The sequence below is a fragment of the Eptesicus fuscus genome, chromosome 9 (assembly GCF_027574615.1).
Source record: "Eptesicus fuscus isolate TK198812 chromosome 9, DD_ASM_mEF_20220401, whole genome shotgun sequence".
NCBI lineage: Eukaryota > Metazoa > Chordata > Mammalia > Chiroptera > Vespertilionidae > Eptesicus > Eptesicus fuscus.
Window position 1 is genome coordinate 48494373 of NC_072481.1, and position 15779 is coordinate 48510151.

At 42.2% G+C, this 15779-nt stretch overlaps 1 protein-coding gene across 2 annotated transcripts in view; it reads right to left on the reverse strand.

Annotated features, from left to right (window-relative positions):
* Positions 1 to 15090, reverse strand: part of WLS (Wnt ligand secretion mediator) — a 101198-nt gene extending 86108 nt beyond the window's left edge. For both annotated transcript variants that reach the window (XM_054720944.1, XM_054720945.1), the window contains exon 1: positions 14710 to 15090. In XM_054720944.1, the coding sequence (XP_054576919.1) occupies positions 14710 to 14815 (106 nt within the window). In that variant the 5' untranslated portion in view covers positions 14816 to 15090. The remainder of the gene's footprint in view (positions 1 to 14709) is intronic.
* Positions 15091 to 15779: the final 689 nt, after the last annotated feature.

Genomic DNA, 15779 nt, shown 5'->3' on the forward strand with positions numbered 1-15779 from the left:
GAGTTTAGAAGGAGGAGAGGAGGAACTGACAGTTGAATTTCCAAAATAAATACACAATGGTAGAGGTATAAACAATAAAATTCTGAGCCTCTGCTAACTAGTCTTTCCTATTTCTTTTATATAAAGTTGGAACTATTCAATCGCAGAAAGTAGAAGAATAAAAAACTAACAGAATTGTATTAAAATGATAGATTTCAGAAAAATTGTTTTCTGTTTTTAATTCTTTAACATCATTTTATTTTTGTTCAAAAACATAAATAAAAATTAGGAGGGGTCAGAACAATGCACGTTTCTAGTTGCTAGATTTTAAATTCACACAAGCAATCTAAACCTGAGTCTAGAGCCATCTACAGCTCTCTGAACCAGTATAGCCAGATTCAGAGCAGGCACACAAACTTTTATGCTAGCCTCCCAAAGGACTCCAGGTAATTTAACTCCAGGAACTCATTCCAGGGTTCAAAGAATAAAATAGTACCTCGCCTATCTTAGGTGTTTAATATTTGCCAGGCACTGTATTCTTATTACCTCATCTAATATTTTCACATATCATGTCACGAGCAACACTACTATCATTTTACTCATTTGAGAGTTGTGGAAACTGGGGCTCTGAGATTAAGTAATTTGTTCAAGGCCACATAGCCAGCAAGTAATGGTGCCAAGATTTAATTTATATCCAGGCAAGCTCTTCCTTTCATTTAGAACAGCAAACTCCCATTTTCAGGGGGAGTTTTTTATATTGTTGTTAATTCTCACTAGAGGATATTTTTTCCCACTGATTTTTAGAGAGAGTGGAAGAGAGGGGGAGAGACAGAGAGAGAGAAACATCGATGTGAGAGAGATACATCTATTGGTTTCCTCCCACATGTGTCCCATGGGGCCTGGGATGGAGTCTGCAACCAAGGTACATGCCTTTGACTGGGAATTGAACCTGCAACTCTTCAATCTGACGCTCTAACCACTGAGAAAAACCGGCTAGGGCTTCAGTGGAGTATTACCTAGGCTTTGGAGCAGTGGATGGATCCATACAGGAAAAAAGTCATGATTTTAGAGGGAGGGAGTGTTGTCCCAGCTGAGGAAGAACTCCTGTCACCTTTCTTTTAAGCCCCTATTTTCTCTCCAATACCACCACCTCCCCCTCCCCTTACTCTATGCCATCTCTGAGTCTGCCCCTCCTCCCCTGGCCCAAACATTCCCACCTCTAGCTGGAAGGTCTGACTAAAAGAAGTCCAAGACCAGCTTTTGTGTGACTGTCTCCTTGGCTTTTGCTTCTGTCCCTTCCAGCTTACATCTGCTTCTTAAATCTCTGTCCTGCATCTCCACCGGGCTCCACTAGAAAGTCAACAGGCCCAGGTACACATCCAGATACACCCTCAGCACAGCATGTTTCAGCACTGCTCAGGAACCTGGAGAAATATGTAGATATGTTCATTCCCACCGTCCAGATGCACAAACTGAACACAATGGAATGCAGAGGTGGGTGGTTATTTGAACGCATTATGCTTTCTGGTCAAGGGCAGTTAGAAAAGCTGGCATCATAAACACATTACTGATCTCCAAGAACTGTAAATACATCTACAACATTCTTCCAAGAGAAACTTTCAAAGGTGAATTTTTCATCTTCAAAAGTTTACAGAAAATTAAGCAAACTATGTGGTCTTTAAGGAGCCCCTAAAAAATACACGAGGGAGAAAAAACACATTTATTTCTTAAAGACAATAAATCACAAAATTTCCATCATCTGTCAACATTCTCATTTGAATATCCAAATTTGGACATACATATACTAATCTATGTTCCCTTCTTCCCAGCCATTATGTACAACCAGTCACAGTCAACACTTGGCCTTTATGGCTAAGTAAAGACCAAAGATGGAGATCAGACATAATAGTAATCTGCATAACAGTCGGCATAGGCAAGGAAACACTTCATTAGTTGTCTTGGTTCTAATCTTATTCTCTCACTGTTCTTTCTCTGGGTCTTAGTTTCCACGATATAATAGGAGAAGGTCCCTTTCTAAAACTCCAAAAATTATATGTTTTTATAAATCTAAGCATGCAAACCATGAAGGTGACACAATCTTTTTAAATTCAAGAAAATAATAAGAAACCTCCTCTCATTTAAATTATTAAAGAATAGCCAGAAATATAATATTACAAATCTTAGGTCAGACCTTAAAGTTGAGGCATTTTAGCTACCTCTAACCTCTGCAATAGGTCCAAAAGGCAAGTGCCTGGTAATTCTTCAACCAGTGTTACTAGGCACCTACCCTGCACTCCCCTATGGTAACCACACAACCACTGGAGATAAAGGTGAGCAAATTAGACCATCCTTGCTCTTAAGTAGCTTACAGTTTTAGAGGGGTTATATTTTCATCTTTATTGTTGTTTATAATTTCTTCCATTAGAGCACTACAATTTTAGTTAATATTTCAGAAGTGGATAATATTTCATGAGAAAAAAAAGATCATCAGTTTTTCCCCTTGAAGCTGATCTTTCAAAGGTCTTTGTCATTTAAATTATTATCTAGAAGCAAAAAAAAAAAAAAAAAAATTCCCCATGGATGATGACTTCAATTTTCTAATGTAAAACAGATTCGCTCGGCAGCTTGTGTGGATGGAATATAGCTCTTCCACCAATTGAGTGATATCCATTGAAAAGTTTTGCTACCTGGGTTTATCCATGCTATAAAGAGCCATGAATACTGGCCTGGCAATTTAAAAGGCAAAATTTAAGATTCAAAGTAAACCCTGGTGAAAACAATTGCTAATTGGATCAAAAAGTAAGTTAGTCACTCTAGTTCACCAAATGTGTAAATGAAATGTGTAAATGACATGCTTCTTGAACTGCTGGTTAGCATGGATTACGCCTAGTAGAAGGCTATCAAGCAGGGTTGCTGCGTTTCTAATTTTATGTAATCCGCTAAGAGGAAGAAACAATCTGCCACAGGCCTAACCAGGTATAGAATGACTAAGAAAACACACAAAACTTTACAAAGTTAATTAGTGATAACTTCTAATTCAGGGAAATGGCCAATATATATTGATTGGTCTAACACATATGCTCAGGTAACTTATGTTCTCTCATTTAACCCAACAACTTCCCTGTGAGGGAGAAATCTTTTGCTGAGGAAACTGAGGTCCAAAATATGTAAGTGGTGATCCAGTTTACAAAGCAAACTTGATAACAAACCAGATCCCACCCACCAGTCACCGCATGTTAGAAAACCATCAGTTAGAAATCTGTCTGCTTTGGAAGGAAGGGTCAGTAGGTTTACCATTGAACAGAAATAACAGATGGAAAATCTTCAGCCAGCACCTAGAATGACTACTTCCTAGGAATCCTATGAGAAGAACAAGTCCTCAAAGGCAACTTTCAAAACTACTGCAGCAGCTCCGCTTGCCAGAAGAGTTATTCTAAAGTAAGATTCCCAGAGAGTGAATGGAAATCAGTACCTAACCCAAGTCCTGACCTAAAAATATTATGGCCTCAAATTTACATTAATGTCACTTTCGTTTAAATCCAAAATATACTGCTCATCCTTCTCCCAAAGTATATTTTCTCTCTTTCTCTCTCTTTTTTTTTTAAACACAGGTGGATGGTGTAGGGAAGCAGGGGAATGGAGGAATTCTTCTGATGTTTATTCTAAAAAGGAAACAAATGTTAATTGAAAGGTAACCTTAGTATCCTTTTAGCTTAAAAATCTTGGGTATCTACAAATTATCCTGTTTCTTTCTCTTTCATCAACTATTATCCATAAATACCATGTTCTCTTGAAGCAAAACTCTGTTCTGCTTAGACATGTTCAAAGAATGGTGCTGGGGATTTAACGACTGCTCTCTCATGGACCTGCACATTCTGGAAAATCGGGAGGAAAGGTGACTAAAAGGATGCCTGTGTCACCTGTCACAGCCAAGCCCATAACCCCACCTCACAATTCTGAACAAGCTGATCATATCTAAGAGGAGGTGTGTTCGCTAAGTGACAGCAGGCAGGGGCTAACGTTGGAGCCCGTTTCACACAAGACAGAACTAGCTCAACAGAAGAGAGAAAAGAAAGGAATGTGGGAACATGTTCTTTCTACATTTGAGGCATTCTGCTCTCAGGCAAGTTACAACCCAACTGGGAGCAGATGGAATATATAAGAACCCAGAGTCGAAGGAAGAGGGCCTCCAAAAGACCTCCTCTGCCTTTAGAGAAGGCTGGGTTTCATGTGTATATGGAGCCCAAACTTTTGGTGTGATCGCCAGAAGGCAAGCATGTTAAACAGAGTTAAAATTCAAAATTTATTAGGATTCAATCAGAAGATGCAGAGAAGCACAGTGCTTTGAGACTCTGCTTAATTTCAACAAAAACAAAGGTGGAGGAGGAAGTATTTACAGTATAATGCTTGCACCTCTGGAATCACAAAAATATGCTTGTCAGTCACAGTGGCATGGAGCCCTCAACATCCAGTCCTATTTTGGCAATTTGAAATTTCTGTTTGCAATTATCCTCAGAGTTGAAGAAATGGTAGAGAGGAAGGATGAGGGATTTTGTTGTTTCTTTTGTATGTAAATCAGACCAAAAAATATAGGGCATGTCACTTCCCTTAAACTCATTATGACTTCAGAATTATGCTTGCCACAAACATCCTCCAAAAGCACAAAAGTTAGTCACAGAATTTTAGTCAAAGAAGCCACAGATTGAAGTCTTAAAACAAAACATCAGGATGGGTCCTTGGATTAGCAAGGACCACCGTCGTGGGATTTTTTTTTTTCTTTAAGTTTTAAATTTACAACATTTTCTCAAGCAAGAGGAAAGGAATGTACCACACCCTCAGCAAGCAAGGCAGGAATTTAGTTTTGTTTTTTAATTCTGTAGTACCCTTTAAAATCCACATAGAACAGCTTATAACAGTATATAATTATATTGCTCCATAAGAGATTAGCTAAGAATATAATATTAAGTATACAAAAGCAAGAAGGAGAAGACATTCAAGTTATTGCTATTTTATTTTCAAACAGCAGAAAAATTAATAGAGCTATAAGAACTACAAGTGGGTAGTTTTCTTGAGTTAGGACAGAAATCAAATAATCTTCATGCTGAAACTCAGAAGGTGATATATGTTTGCAGTACTGACTGGCATTAGAACCTGAGTCCAAGCCATGGCTCTAGCTATAATTCTGTACACTGAGTCCCTTCCTTTTCCTGGGACTGATTCTTCCAAAAGGAGGTAGGACAAGATGGTCTTCAAGGCCCTTTAATCTTGACACTTTAATAGCCACAAGCTCTAGGGCTTCCTTTCAGACCAAACTACACCAAAGTGTGTGGATACAGTCACATAAAAGCTTACACTCATGGCAATAAGGTCACTTTAGATAGAATCAACTAGCATACCAGCCAATAATGTAATGATGCTGTGAATGGGGCTACTGAGGAGTGAAATGACTGGCTCATATCACAGAGACCCCAGATTCCTGGGCATTCTTCCTTCCCCTTCTCTTCCTCTGTCCTCATGTTACCTACCACACTCCTACATCTCTCTGCTGCCAGAGAGTTTCTGGGGAAATTGTCAACTGTTGTAGACTTAGAAATGGCATAACCAAGCTTAATTAAAATTGTGTGTAAAGCAAAAATAACAGATAGACCTTGAGTAAAAGCATGAGGGATTTCTCTTAAGCACAAAATATGCATGCTTTAGGAGAATGATTTAGACTTTTGTTCTTATTTACTAGTTTTCTGCAATAATAGCTACTATGTAGAGAAGGCTTATGAGACATTCAGTTATAGCATGGTAATCAATGATAGGGAGCAGGATGGAATGACCCGTTTTGTGCTTTCAAACCCAAACTGAGTAAAGCGTTGGGTCATTCCCATTTCTTCAATCTCGATAGATCCATGAACCTGGAGGTGTTTGACAAAGTGGTGGGGACTCAAGGAAGAAAAAGAATCCTATCTAATAACAGGGTAATATGGAAATTAACCATCACTCCGTCACAAAGATGGCGGCACCCATAGCCACAAGATGGCAGCGCCCAGTCCTCTCAGCCCCACCGGAGTCCCCCAGTCCCGGGTGGGGGGGAGGGGGGCGGCCGCTGAGAGCGGGCAGCATGATCAGCCTGGTGGAATGCTTGCTTCGTTGCCCCAGTGACGAGGCAAGTGTTCCGCGACTGGCCGCAGATGGGCCTCTGGGCCATGGAGAGCCTCTGGGCAGCGGGCGCGGAGCAGCCAGGCCCCTCAGAGAGCTACTGATGCATGGATTCGTGCACAGGGCTACTAGTAGAAAATAAAAACCATCGTGATTATGTTTCCTCCATATCTAAGAACAGACAAAAACAGAGAAAGAAAAGAGTAGGAGAGGTAGATATGGAATTAATCAAATAGTTTCAGACAATAGTCCTCTGGGAATCACATCTCTGGTGGGCCTGGTTCAGTGAGATACCCCAATGGGTGCATGTCCTCAAGATCCTCACAACAATCATCCATGACACAGGAGGGCACTGTCCCCCACATCATACTTGGGGGTGGGAGCTTTTGTGACTTATTTGAGGTCACCGAGGCACGTCATCTGCAGAGTTCGAGCCAAGTGTCTGCCCACTACATGATGCTGCCTTGAGACCAGGACTCTCTCTTTGGGAGGGGCTCAGCCAGGGTTAAGGTCAGTTAACTGGCCCTCAACCAGCTCTCGTGAGCTAAGCCTTATTAATCTGTGGCTTGAATAAAAACTGAGCCAACCATTTACAAACCTGTTACCTTCTCTCTAAAGAAAAATCAAAATGCCTTGCCAAAACAAATGTAATAATTTGGCCTCTTCTTTCAATTACCTCTGCTTTCTTGGAAATGTGTTTTGTGGATAAAGCCTCTGAGTTAACCCAGGGAATTAACCAGACGTTTAAGAATGCCCTATAATTCCAGTGAAGAAAGAACACCCCTTCACCAGGGAATATTAAAAGAAAGGAGAACATTGTCCTTGAAGGCCCAGGATTTACACAGGCATAGCAGATAGAAACACTAGTTCCTTTTGGGGGTGGGAAGTGGGTGACATCAGAAGTAGGTTTTGGAAATCCAGTTACAAGCTGTGTCCCAGTGATTTGGTCTCATATGTTTACAAAGGCCTTGGTTTTTCTTCCTTGAGTCCATATTCTACTCCTATCTCCCTTCTCCACACCCACATTTTTCTTATATGCAACAACTATATTCAGGATTGACTGTGTATGCCAAGTCCAGGCAGCATTCAGGAAGTCAATAATTCTGACACGTTTTCAAGTGCAACTCTCAGTCACTCTTTGCTGTGTGTCATGATCTCTCTTTAGGGGTAGCTGGGGTGCAGTTTTCTCAGGTTCAGCTCCCCACCCCCAGTATGATCTGCAAGCACTGGTCAACATTTACAATGGCTAGTGTAATAGGTTCACATGTATTTGAATTGGGATCATTTGTTTAGGAATTAACTAGGTCCATGCTTAGTACCCATGCAGTGATGAGGGTATGTGGTCTGGGAAAAGGGTTGAAGCAGGAAAAGGGGAGACAGCTTTCATCTTCTACTAATTCTGTGTAGAACCAGTATCATCACACTCCACCCTTTGTTTCCCATGGAAATTGAAGGGCCAGTAGGAGGAAAGTAGCATTAGACTTAAGACCATGGCTTAGGATTCAGTCAAGGAACGTGGGCTTGAGCTCCAGCCCTCGTATTTACGATCTCTGTAACCTCTGAAAAGTTCCTTAAATGTGCCTCAGACTCATCTGAAAACTGGAGAATGTACCTGCTTCTCTAGGATGTTATGATCATCAAATAAATCTATACACATAAAGTGCTTTCCATAGTCAGTGAGTAAATCCTCACACAGCAACAAATCATAATAAGCCATATCTTCCACTATTGGTTGGATGACAATCTGATTATTTATTGTGTTTACTCCTCTATGAGATTTAGAGGTGTGGGGAGTGGAAGAGAGAGTAGTAAAAAGCTAAAAAAAAAAAACCTTAATATTTCTGTATTTTAAAACATATGAGTTGCTCTTTTCTGTTGTTTAGCAATCCTTGTAGATTAGCCCTAGGATGAAAAGGGAAACTGCGAAACATTTCATCAAGTTTGAGAACTTACATACCTCAAGCTCCTCTTCTCCATTCTGATCTCCATCCCCATCCAAGCACTTTCTCTGAGAACTATCCGTACCTGGCTCATTTGTCTATTAGACCACCACTACAACAGCCCAGAGGAGACACAAAACCTAAATGCAATAGACATGATCATTTCATGTCTTGATGCTCCCCATCTACCATCATCTCTCAAAAGTGTGTCAAAATTGAGTCTATCAGCATTTTTTCCAAAGAACAAAATGTACCTATCTATTCAAGGTGTCAGCATGGAAGTGTCTGGTTTGAAATGCCCTCATTATTATGTATGGGTGTAAATATAAACAAAAAATACACTTTGGGGAACAGAATTTTCAGTTTTCAGTAGGAGGCTCTTCTTTCAATTGCTCTACCAGCACTGCCAAGTCACACCTTCTAAAATCCTCTCCAACCTCAGTTGACTCCTTCTCTCCTCTTCCTTTGAAGTCCAGATGTACATAACTATATTAATATGTTAAAACCACTAACTAGAGAAAACCAAATCGAGTAATCTACCTTAAAGTAGCAGAGCTCAAGCACATTATGGTTAATGAACTTGGCTGCTCAGGCAGTGGATGATTCATACAATTATGGAGACTGGTTAGAACTTGAAAGAAATGGGTTGGACTGGCATATCAAAAGGTGTCCTCCCTTAGCCTTGGCAAAGACACTGTTCTGCTATGCAGCACAGCTGGACTCCATTTCATTTATCATAGTTTTTGAAATATTTTCCTTTTTATATGTTACCCAATGATTAAAAATGAGAAATTAGTTGTTTTCCTATTTTACAAAAAATTTTGAAGTTGCATAGTGCTCCTACAAACCACATTAGATACTATAATAGATAACTCATCATATGTCTTTCTATATTCAAACCGTTTGTATTCAGTCCCTGAAGTCAAGACTTTGGGAAGTGGAGGCAGGATTACCTAATAGTTGAGAATTCTGGCTCTCTTGTCAGATTGACTGGAGCTGCAGCTTTGACCCTGACTAGTTAGGCTATCTTAAGCACTTTTACTAGACCTTTCTACATCTCAGTTTATACACTAACTGGGTACAACAGTACCAATTTGGCAAGGCTTTGCATGGGTTAAATTAGATAATGTCTGACACATCGTACACATTTAACATATATTAAACATTACTTATAGTATTTTATTAATACATTAATTTTAAGATGAAATATTAATATAATTATTTGATGGTATAATTAATAGGGCTTCTAATTTCAGGTGTTCTCAAATTCCCAGTAATGAGTGAGAATTATTTTGATGCTAGAGACCTTATCATAGGAAATCTTTCGCTGTGAACTTGTATTTAGAGGGGCTCTTTTCTACCTATGGCTCCCTAGGTTCCTCGGGTTTCAAGTCCCCACTTTCCTAAGCCCCAGTCAGCATTGCAGCCCTATTTTGGGCACACAGTAGGCTCTAAGGAATATTTTGCACATTAGGCAGGTGACACACATGAGAACTAAGCTAAGGACCTTCATAAAATCTCAAATTCTAGATCTCATTAGAAACACTTTTATGAGGAAGATAAGGTAAGAATATTTTCTCAATATATATGGATTTTTAAAAAAATTAAAGGTCAAGTTATTGCAAAATGTCAAATAGGTAGGAAAGGCTTTGAGTCTAGATATGGGTTCCAGGCAGCGGACTTGAACACCTTACAAAGCCACACATTGCACTATTATCTCAAGGAAATATTTCTCACCTTTAATAGGAAAATGGGAAAGTTCCAATAGAAAGCGAGACAGTCGTCTGAACAGTCAGATGACAGCATGATTAGAGATTGTTAGCACGAGCATGATTTTGTTGCAATAACCAAGTAAGTAGTTTAGCTTTCTTAAGTCAATAATGTAATTTCAATTATAAAGATTTTTACAAAAAATTTTGAAGTTGCATAGTGCTCCTAGAAACCATAGTAGATACTCTAGTAGTTAACAAAGAGGAAAAAAAGGACATGACTTAATCAAATACAAAATTTTATAAACTAAAAGGGAGAATCAAATACAGAAAAATGTGGGCTAACATTTACCAAAGGCCAAATAACTAGTTCTTTTCAAGATTCTCACCAGATAGAGAAACACTGTAGGATTAAAAGTGGTGCATTATTAACATATGCTAAAATAAAATAAATACCACAACAAGCTTAAAACCTAATGTATTGGGAAACAAACTTTATGTACTCTGCATAACTGTAATTGTATTTAATTTCTTAAAATCTGGTAACTTCTAAATAAATGAGTCACAAAAACAAAAACTCACAAGAATAAACCATAATCAAGACCACCAATAGTTCCCTCTTAAACAGTAATAGCACAATAGTATTGGCTATATCATTGAAAGGTAGTACATAAGTCCATGTAAAAATTAATAAAACTGATTAAGTATATGCATATACACACATAAATATATGCACACACATATATACACACATATATATATATACATATACACATACACATAAACACACACACACACATAATAGTCTCAGCATTAATATGCTCACATAATGAGCTTTTGAAAGAGCAATCCTTCCTAAAGAAACAATTTTTGGTAATTTGTTGATACTTATTTGCAGTTTAAGTCTGAAATATTCTCATTTCTGTGTATGCTTAAAGCAATGAAATAATTTTCTATTCATCCAGTCCTGATCTTCATACTCTTAACACTTTTAGAACAGGTGGGAACAGTGACCTGCTTTTTCAACCATTATATCCCCCAGACATGACTAATTAGAAGCTGAGCAAATTGCACATAATGGGCCAGGGATTCAAGTTCATGATTTTTAGTGGCTGCACTCGTGTTTCAGGGCACATGGTTTCCTCCCCGCCCTCTTCACCCCTGCAGCTGCCTGTCTCTCCATGAAATCAAAGGAAATTTATTTTAAAAAAATTTTTCTGCAGGCTTATTTTAAGGAGGATAAAGATTAAGCTATGTCTTTAAAATGTTTTATTTTACTTCAGGGGGTTCTTAAATTTTTAAGTGAGTTCTAAATACCAAAGAAGCTAGCCACTTAAGAAACCTTTTCAATACATACGAAGACAATCAGATGAAAGATTTTTTATAATGGCTCAGTTTTTACAAAAGCACCGCATAATTCAGTGAATTTTTAAATACCCCAAATTCTGTCATATACCTATTGCTTTCCAGAGCCTTTTTGCAAAACCCCATTAAAGATTTAGCAGTACCCAGACACTGGCACAAGAAGAAATAAATAAATAAGTGCACACACCCAAACACATATACAAACATGGGGCAGGGGGTTGTTTAAGCTGGCTAACCAAAACCCAATCTCTATTATTTGCTTTTTTATTTAATGTTTAAAGTTTCCCCATCAATTTTAGAAGGCTGCAATCAGACACCAGTCTAAATGCCATCTAAAACTCTCAAAGTCCTGAACAATTAATATAATTTTATAACTGAAAGAATCTTTAAACTCATTAACCTAACAACGAGGAGACTGAAGCCTGTTGGTTGATTGGTTTGCCTGGTCGCTTTGGGATGTGTGGTTTACCATTGTTTGGGGTGTTTGTTTTTTGTTTTGTGTATATGTGTGTGTAGTACTTATATCCTTCTAACCAGGAGCTTTGCCATTCAGATCCTCCTCTTTCTAGGTCGCCATGTTTCCTTTCATCTGGGACAACAGTGATCAAAAAGGAACATATATTATGGTCAATTCACCGCTAAAATTTCACGTTTTCCCTTGGCCTCTGCAGATTAGAAAGACACATCCCACCCAGGACACCTGACTTCTAACATATCAGTGGAAGTGAAGTTCCTGGCTCAGTGGGGAGAGTGGAGAAGGAAGTTTGTGAACTTTGCTTTCCAGCCTACAAACTGCTCCTTCATCTATTGATCCCACTGGCCCACTTTGTTGAAGTTCTATTCTTTGACTGGTTTCCTCTGCTTCCCGATTTAGGGAAGTTTGGTGGAAAAACATATTTACCATTTGTTGATATTTCCCATGTTTGGGTCTTGTAGTATACCCAAGTTCCTAGATTTCTTTAACAGTAATAAATAAGTAACTAACTAACTAAATGAATAAAATCTCCAAATGGATGAGATAAAGGCTAAGGAGCTGTTCCAAGTATTTAACATGGGCTGGATCTGATCTTTTCAGTGTTCCAGCCTGAACTGGGGACAGAGCTGTGACAACTGAGGAAGAAAGGAAGCTAAACAGTAAACTTACAACCATTTCCCCCCACGAAGTGTTAGACATAATTATTTTCTTTTTCAAGGAAAGTTGGAAATAAAGCCATTTATTTGTTGAAGAGAATCTAATGACAGTTTAGAACCCATCACTAACTTTTGGAGACTGTTACCAAGTGTGGTCACTAACCAAGTTCTCTGGGGAAAACAACCCTGGGCACCACTTACTCCAGACAAACCCCTCTCTGAACGTGCAACTGTTCCAATCCTACTGCAACTTCCATGTCCAGCAGTCACGCCCCAGTGTCGTTGAACCATCTCCCTGGTCCTAAGGCTCCAGAAATTATACTAATTCCAGCAGTGCCCTCGGAAACCTAAAAACGGTGGGTGATGGGCTCTTCAAGGTTAGCATCAGCTTTAGAAAACGCAACGTGCACCAACAAACACCAGGGAACTGTGTGTAATGGTTCACTGCCCGAACAAAAACCTCAAAGAGGATGAAGGTCAGACAGGGATAATAGGCCAATTTAATTCTGAAAGCACAAGGTGCAAGAAATTTTAATTATGGTCTGCCACTGAAATCACACAAGATCCAATGGCATCTAACTGCAACTGCTCATCAAGGGAGACAAGAGGTGTAATTGTAACCGCTGCATAATCACTGTGAGCGCACAGGGAAAGGCTGCCTTCAGCTCCCAGCAGAGAATGTATGAAGAGCCTCGAAAAATCCAATACAAGGAAACACAGAGATTGCCCATAGCTAGTAAACAGGAGCTCATAACAGGAAAGCTCAACCTGAGTGTGTGAGTGTGTGTGTGTGTGTGTGTGAGTGTGTGTGTGTGTGTGTGTCTTTGGGGGAGGGGGTGTTCCAAGATTAAGCTGTTTGACCCAAATTGAAAATATGAGCTTGGAAAACTCTGAACCCCTTTCTGCTCACACACAGCGAGAAAGAAACGTTATGAGCTCCTCCAGCAATGTGTCTCCTCAGGGAAGCTCTGCCCGCTCTCCTTTGTTTAAACAATTACCTGGGATGTTACAGTGATTTACAGAACCAGACTCCCTTTGATTTGTTCCCATCAAGCCCAGGTACGGAGACGAAACGCCACGCGCGTACGACTCGAGGTGCCCAAGCTCCCATCCCCAAGACCACGACGCCGCCCGTTCTGTTCTGTGCAGACTCTTGGCAAAGGGAAGCGTGGAGAAAGCCCCTCCGTGGACTTGCCACTCCGCAAAGTTTTACAAACCCGGGAAGGGGGGCAAAACCCCCCATCCGCGCAGGCTGCAAAGTTGGCGCTGAAGTTTGTGCCGGGATGTCCTAAATCTCGTGGGGCAGGGGGACACGAGAGGGTGGGGAGGCGGGAAGATGGGTGGAGATGAAGAGACAGCAAAAATAAATAAATAAATAAATAAATAAATAAATAAATAAATAAATAAAGGGGGAGGGGGGTAGTTTTTCGAGTGGAAGGTCCTTGAGACCTTCTTCTTCACCCGGAAGCCTCTTTGGCTCCGAGAGGTCCGGGCTGTGCGCACCAGGACAGGTCTCCCAGGGCGGGCGCCTTCGTCGCCGCGGCCCGGGGAGCTGTCACCTGCGCGGGGCCGCGGCGGTGGCGGCGGCGGGGAGCTTTCCAACGCGCCGAGGCAGGACCACGGGCTCCAGATTCACCCGCTCTCGGGGCTCTGAGAAGTGGGGGGAGGGCAGATTCGAAAGAGGGCACCGGGCCCAAAGCAACACCTTTCGGATACGCCGTTCCCCTCCGACCTCTCCAACTTCCCGCGGCGCCAGCCGAGGACTTTCTCCCACCCCACCGCACCCCACCCCATCCCGCCTCCCGGCCCACCGCTCGGACCTTCCGACGGCAGCGGGCGGAGGGTGCGATAGGGTGCGGCGGCGAGGGAGCAGACGGAGCGGAGGTGGGGACCCAAAATACAAACTCTCACCCCCTGGCCGAGAAGACCAGATGCATTCACACAGCACAGCCCTGTAACTGGGCTCCGGGTGTGCGCCGGGCGCAGTTCCCCGACTCCTCTGTTGTTCCCCATAAAGTCCATTCCGCGGCCCTCCGGAGCTGAATGGGAGGGAAAGGAGAGGAAAGGGGGGGGGGGGAGCGCGGGAAAAAGCGGGGGGTGGGGGATGTGGGGGGGGGGGAGCAGCAATCAACTTTGTAACCCAGCGCTTCCTCCCGCGATCCGTCGCCATGCTTAAAGATTCCCACCCCCGCCACCCCCCTCCTTCCTTTCAAGTGGATACTGAAACTAGGCCAAAACTTTTTCCCCTCCTTTTCTCTTAGCCACTAGACTGGATGGTGCCCCACGGAGCCCCGTGGAGCTCTGCTTTCTTAAGCACAATAGCCGGACTAATTAGATCATAGAAGCAAGACAGTGATACTGTAACAAGTAGCCCGAGAGGCAAAGGAAGGGGCCCGAAACGGGAGAAAGGGGGGAAAGTTTGCAGCTCTGGCACTTACCAATCAAGCCTCCCACCAGAAAGGCGATGATTTGGAACACGAGCAGAATCCCACCAACAATGCAGAGCTTCTTGGTGCTCATGTTTTCTATAATTGCCCCAGCCATTTTTTTTTTTTTTGCGCGCCTCCCCCCTTTTTCTTTTCTTTTGGAAATAAAATGTTTTAGGGTGTGCTTCTGCTCGTTCTCCTCTCACGCTCCCCCCTCCTCCCTCGCCTCCTTTCTGGGCGCTGCAAAACTTCAGGGGTGCGGGATCGCGGCGAGGATGGGACCTGGGCGGTAGGCGCCCCGCACGGATCCCCCCGGCGCAGCCGTTCGGGCTCCCCCAGTGCCCGGAGCTGTGATTGTGGCCGCTCCGCCGCCTGTGGACGCTTAAAGGAGCAGGGAAGCGGATCACATGACACCGCCTCCCTCCCTTTCTTCCTCCCTCCCTCTCGCGCTTCCTCCCTCCCTCCCTCCCTCCCTCTCTTCCTCACCCCCTTGCCCGCCTGTGCGGGGCTCCGAGCTCCGGCGGGAGCCGGCGTCCCCGACTCCCGAGTCAGGCCGGCAGCTTGTCCCGCCTGGGGCTGGTGTCGTTTGGGGGTGGAGGTTGCTGTTAAGTGGGTTCCCCCTACCCCGCCTCTTACACGTTTTCTCTTCTGGTGCGAGATTTAAATCACTCGTGGAGAGCTTTGCAGACCTTTAGCTAAGGCGTTGACTTGAGGAAATGGTCCCCACCCCCCTAACTGCTAGAACTCTCTTTAGGAAAGAGGAGGAGAATTTTTTTTTTAAAGGGGCCCCCCAAAAATGTTTAAACCAAAGAACAGAGATGTGGAACAATGTCTCAGCTCGGCTTCCTAAAGCCTGAGCCCAGCCTCGGTTGTTAGGCAGACACCCAGCTCAATTCCCCCGCGGCTCCCCTTGAGGAACCCTGTGCTCCAGCCAAATTGCACCTCTGTTCCTTCCAGGATACCCCACTCCATGTGTTTCCAGAGCCTTGACCCTCGTTCTTGCGTTTAAAAAAAAAAAATTTTTTTTTTTTAAATTCCATCAGAGTTTTAATCCTTTAAAAATCAACTCGCCTGAGGAACCT